Source organism: Sander vitreus, unplaced genomic scaffold, assembly GCF_031162955.1.
Source record: "Sander vitreus isolate 19-12246 unplaced genomic scaffold, sanVit1 ctg302_0, whole genome shotgun sequence".
Classification (NCBI taxonomy): Eukaryota; Metazoa; Chordata; class Actinopteri; order Perciformes; family Percidae; genus Sander; species Sander vitreus.
Window position 1 is genome coordinate 8,966 of NW_027595455.1, and position 6,035 is coordinate 15,000.

The window sequence follows — 6,035 nt, forward strand, 5'->3', positions numbered from 1 at the left end:
GACGCCCTGCTACGCTGCGGGACGCCCTGCTACGCTGTGGGACGCCCCGCTACGCAGTGGTACGCCCTGCTAGGCAGTGGGATGCCTTGCTACGCTGTGGGACGCCCTGCTACGGAGTGGGACGCCCCGCTACGCTGTGGGACGCCCTGCTACAGCGCATCATAACATATGTGAACGCTTCCACTGTAATACGTGAAACTGGCGACCACGACAGAGAGCAGCGTAGTGGTGCGTCTGCTCCGCAGAGATCTGCTCTACAGGCGTAACAACAGGACAGTCTTCTATTTATGGTTTTTACGCGAGGTGTGTGTGGCCACAGACACGCACACACACACACACACACACACACACGGATTTAATGACTGTCAGTGAGCGTGTTGGCCGTTTGGTTTGGAGAGTTTCTTCTGATAACAGCTGACAGTAGCTTGACGTTTCACAGCTCTGTGACAGTAGCTTGACGTTTCACAGCTCTGTGACAGTAGCTTGACGTTTCACAGCTCTGTGACAGTAGCTTGACGTTTCACAGCTCTGTGACAGTAGCTTGACGTTTCACAGCTCTGTGACAGTAGCTTGACGTTTCACAGCTCTGTGACAGTAGCTTGACGTTTCACAGCTCTGTGACAGTAGCTTGACGTTTCACAGCTCTGTGACAGTAGCTTGACCTTTCACAGCTCTGTGACAGTAGCTTGACCTTTCACAGCTCTGTGACAGTAGCTTGACCTTTCACAGCTCTGTGCCGTCTCCAAAAAAATGAAGAAACAACAACAGTCCCAGAGGGAAAGCTCTCCGTCTTGCCTGCGACTCCCACAATCCTTCGCCGTGCAGCGCTGCAGGTGGAGACGGTTAAAAGACACGTCCGCTCCGCTAACGGTCCGCATACGCTACGCATTCAATGTAGCCGAAATGTTTGTTTGGCGTTAACGAAAAATTACCTTAAACAGTGACTTTAATTCCTTAATCCTGGGAATAAAGTCAAAAGGCAAGAGTGGCTTAAAGGACACAAATATATGAACCTGATCATAGTCCAAATTCTGACTATAATCTGATCATTTTGGGTTATTCCAAAGAAATGCTGACAAACTGAGAATCCTGACTTTATTCCCAGACGTTCACTGACATTAAATCCAGACTTCTGACTCTAGTGTTTCTAACAATGACCCTAATCCTCTTTGAAGGCAAAGAACTTAAACATGAGTTTACAAAAATAATTTAACATCATGCACACCAGACTTCCCAGCGGGGGGGTTTCTGCGTTGGACATGCGTTGGAATGATGAGGAGTGTAGTGGACCCCGTGGAGGCTCAGATGGAGGATTTGGAGAAAGAAACCCGCAGGTGGTGGTTCTCTCCCAGGTCGTGGTTGTGGAACTCGATGAGCGCCTCGACGGCCTCTTCCACCGAGCCCATCTGGATCAGAGCCATCTTGTGGTCCTTCCTGGAGGAAGAAACCAGCACCGCGTTTCAGACTCTCTACAGCAGGGGTTCTCAATAATGACCCCCCCTTTCAACAGCTGGACAGGGCTGCAACTAATGATAATTATGGACACACACACACAGAGATAGACACACACACACACACACACACACAAAGATAGAAACACACTGAGACACACACACACACAGAGATAGAGACACACACACACACACACACACACACAGACACACACACACACACACACACACACACACACACACACACACACACACACACACACACACACAGAGATAGAAACACACAGACACACACACACACACAGAGATAGAAACACACAGACACACACACACACACAGAGATAGAAACACACAGACAGAGACACGCACAGTGATAGACACACACACACACAGAGAGAGATAGAAACACACACACACACACACACACACACACAGTGATACACACACACAGTGATACACACACACAGACAGAGACACGCACAGTGATACACACACACACACAAACAATCAACAATACAGCGATGTCGGCGATAAACATTTCAGAATAAGAAAAGGAACATGAAGGCAAGGCTGAGAGTTCAGAACAAAGCCAGAGGGACTTTGGGATGAAAGAGGGCCGTCTGAGAGGCAGAGACCGTAAACTACAGGACTCACTGGAAGAACTTGAAGGCCTTGACCATAGCTCCTGAGGTGGAAAACAGCATCTTGAGGTCGTCCTCAACCACAGACGGGCTACAAACACAAAGGTAACGTTAGCATTAAAAGGAACGTGGCAGGTATGGACTACATCAGGGTCTCCAACCTGTCTTTATCTAAGGGCTACTTTAATAAACTAAAGTGGCCAAGAGCTACTTGCATCACATCGCTCTTATTTAATAAGCTGAATGAAGCTGGTTGGACACGTATGAGATTGCAATACCCAAAGCTTATGAAAAGTCTTCACCTTGTGTCCAAGTTCAAGCCTATTTTATACTTCTTTTAGCCCAAAAAGTTATAGCTACATCACTGAAAATATTCCCATCAGGGTCCAAGAAAACATGACCACTTTACACTTCTATGACCCACAAAGTTAGCTCCCTCACTATTAACATCGGGGTCATTTTGGGTCTCAGTTTGTCAACCTATTGGCGAGCTACTGGAACTGTAGTAACGACCGGTATCTACCGGATACCTTAAATGCCTTTTGCACTGGTGTCTGATGCTCCGAAACGGACGTTAGAGGCAACAGGAGCATCGCTGCTCGTGACGCTAGTTAATACTTCACTTGACAGCAGGTAACGTTAGCGTACCGTTAGCTAGCAGCTGGATTAAACACAATGGTTAAAATGCTGACAGCTAAACGGTGTGAAGCGTGTCTGTATTTCACTGGAGAGGATTCAAACATCGGGACGTTAAGCAGTGTGCAGCTGCCGTTGTCAGAAAAACCAACACAGACGGTGCGTTCACTTGAAACTAGTAAACCTCGCGGTGCATTCAAAGTTATTGTAAAATACCCTATTACCTGATTTTACAAGTATTGGTTCAGGCACCGGCACCGTTTTAAAAGTATTGTTTTAGCACCGGTATCGGGGAAAAAAACAAACGATACCCAACCCTAGTCGAGAGCTACTTGTTGGAGAACTGGACTACATGATGAGGGTTTTTCTGCTTCTGCAGGTGGACGAACTTACGGGATGTTGGAGAGGTGCAGAGTGGCAGAAGGTGGGAAGATGTTGGAGTAGTTTTTGGAGCCCGGCTTCTTGAAGCGGTGCAGGGGGGAGCTGCTGTAGTCTTTGGTCAGACCTTGGTCCTCGTGGCCTTCGCGGGGAAGCTGAACGCTGGTGTGTTTGGACGGTGTGATGCGCAGAGGTTTCCCATGCAGCTGCTGGCCGCTCAGGTGGCTCATGGCTGCAAAGCAGACGGGTGAAGAACGCTGCTCAGGTTTCTGACTGGAAGAAACTACTTCATGCACACACTGTATATTCTGCACTCAACCCATTCAGTGTCTTCTCAAAAAGGACTCCCTCTCTCCCATCCAGATGTCTGAATGAAATGTCTCAAATCTCTCTGACTGGAGAGTACACGTACAGTACATGTAACTGTACATATATTGATGTAAACATTGATAGTTTTCATAGCACAGCAGGATAGAGGGAACCGTGTACAATTGGAGAATCTCTTTCACATCCAAGATAAATAATATGAAACTGACATATACAGAGGCTTGCAAAAGTATTCCTACCCCTTGAACTTTCCCACATTTTGTCACATTACAACCACAAACGTAAATGTATTTTATTGGGATAAAATACCAACACAAAGCGGTGAAGTGGAATGAAAATGATACATGGCTGAAAACTAAAAAGTGTGGCATGCAAAAGTATACGGCCCCCTTTACTCTGACAGCCCTAAATAAAATCCAGTGCAACCAACTGCCTTCAGAAGTCCCCTAATTAGTAAATAGAGTCCAGCTGTGTGTAATCTAATCTCAGTATAAATACAGCTGTTCTGTGAAGGCCTCAGGTTTGAACATTAGTGAACAAACAGCATCATGAAGCCCAAGGAACATAGGGATAAAGTTGTGGTATGCATCTTATCAAAGAGGCCCCAGAGAAAGGACAGTAGCATGGAGAATCTGCTGCCACAGAGCTACAGGTGGCACTGAGCCTGTGTGTGTGTGTGCGGGACGTTACCTAGCTGAGCCTGTGTGTGTGCGGGACGTTACCTAGCTGAGCCTGTGTGGGACGTTACCTAGCTGAGCCTGTGTGTGAGCGGGACGTTACCTAGCTGAGCCTGTGTGTGCGTGCGGGACGTTACCTAGCTGAGCCTGTGTGTGTGCGGGACGTTACCTAGCTGAGCCTGTGTGTGTGCGGGACGTTACCTAGCTGAGCCTGTGTGTGTGTGCGGGATGTTACCTAGCTGAGCCTGTGTGTGTGCGGGACGTTACCTAGCTGAGCCTGTGTGGGACGTTACCTAGCTGAGCCTGTGTGGGACGTTACCTAGCTGAGCCTGTGTGGGACGTTACCTTGCTGAGCCTGTGTGGGACGTTACCTAGCTGAGCCTGTGTGGGACGTTACCTAGCTGAGCCTGTGTGGGACGTTACCTAGCTGAGCCTGTGTGTGTGTGTGCGGGACGTTACCTAGCTGAGCCTGTGTGTGTGCGGGACGTTACCTAGCTGAGCCTGTGTGGGACGTTACCTAGCTGAGCCTGTGTGTGTGCGGGACGTTACCTAGCTGAGCCTGTGTGTGTGCGTGCGGGACGTTACCTAGCTGAGCCTGTGTGTGTGCGGGACGTTACCTAGCTGAGCCCGTGCGGGACGTTACCTAGCTGAGCCTGTGTGTGTGCGGGACGTTACCTAGCTGAGCCTGTGTGTGTGCGGGACGTTACCTAGCTGAGCCTGTGTGTGTGTGCGGGACGTTACCTAGCTGAGCCTGTGTGTGTGCGGGACGTTACCTAGCTGAGCCTGTGTGTGTGCGGGACGTTACCTAGCTGAGCCTGTGTGCAGTCCGACATCTGGACCAGAGCGTTCTCCTTCTTGTTGAACAGAATCTTCACTCTCATCACGTCACCATAAACACCTTAACACACAAACAAAGGTTACATTCTTCACACAGACAGAGAGACCAACACGTAGAGCTACACTCTGGGACCCAACCTGCTGAACCCCTGACACCCTTATCATAACCACGTGTGTCAAACTCAAGGCCCACTCTCTCTCACACTGTTGGTGCTTTTTTCCATGTTTTTGTCACTGTTTTTTCGGCTAGTTGTGGACCAACCGAGGGGGGTGGGGGGGGCAGCAGAGACCGGGAACTAACGCTGACGAATTTGGGAGTTTTAATTTAAAAGGCTGGAGTTTCTGGATGTTTAAACACAGGAAATGAAGTGAGGAAATTAAGGGCAAGGATCAGAGGAAATCAAAATAGCAGATTACACCGTGTAGGAGCTATGAGCTATGAATTGTGGGAGTGTCGGCGAGCAGCTGATTCAGCACTGAGGACATGCAAACTGAAAGAAACCCGGCATGCAAACTCAGAACCTGAGACTTCACTGGAAACACACAACAAATGCAGCTCGGATGAAAACAATCTGTCGCATTCAAGCACCACGACAAAACTGTAGACTCTGGGAGTGAGAGGCGTTTAGAGGGCCGGCCGTGGTGTCGGCAGGAAACACTTTTTTCGCCTGGTTTTTCGTTCAGTTTCCGGCTGGTTTTTCAGTCAGTTTCCGGCTGGAGTTGGGTCAGCTTTCGGCTGGTGGTGGGTCAGTTTTTGGCTGTTTTTGGTCAGTTTTCGGCTGGTTTTGGGTCAGCTTTCGGCTGGTTTTGGATAATTTTTTGGTTGGTTTTTGGGTCAGTTTTCGGGCTGGTTTTTGGTCAGTTTTCTGGCTGGTTTTTGGTCAGTTTTCTGGCTGGTTTTTGGTCAGTTTTTCTGGCTGGTTTTTCAGTCAGTTTTCTGGCTGGTTTATGGTCAGTTTTCTGGCTGGTTTTTCAGTCAGTTTCCAGCTGGTTTATGGTCAGTTTCCGGCTGGTTTTTCAGTCAGTTTCCGGCTGGTTTTTGGTCAGTTTCCGGCTGGTTTTTGGTCAGTTTCCGGCTGGTTTTTAGT

The 6,035-nt window shown here is 48.6% G+C and overlaps 1 protein-coding gene across 2 annotated transcripts in view; it reads right to left on the bottom strand.

Annotated features, from left to right (window-relative positions):
- Window positions 1–1,078: 1,078 nt before the first annotated feature.
- Window positions 1,079–6,035, bottom strand: part of LOC144513628 (polypyrimidine tract-binding protein 1-like) — a 13,086-nt gene continuing 8,129 nt past the window's right edge. For both annotated transcript variants that reach the window (XM_078244784.1, XM_078244783.1), the window contains exons 9-12: window positions 4,916–5,008; window positions 3,122–3,338; window positions 2,106–2,183; window positions 1,079–1,434 (exon numbers count right to left, since the gene is read on the bottom strand). In XM_078244784.1, the coding sequence (XP_078100910.1) occupies window positions 1,302–1,434; window positions 2,106–2,183; window positions 3,122–3,338; window positions 4,916–5,008 (521 nt within the window). In that variant the 3' untranslated portion in view covers window positions 1,079–1,301. The remainder of the gene's footprint in view (window positions 1,435–2,105; window positions 2,184–3,121; window positions 3,339–4,915; window positions 5,009–6,035) is intronic.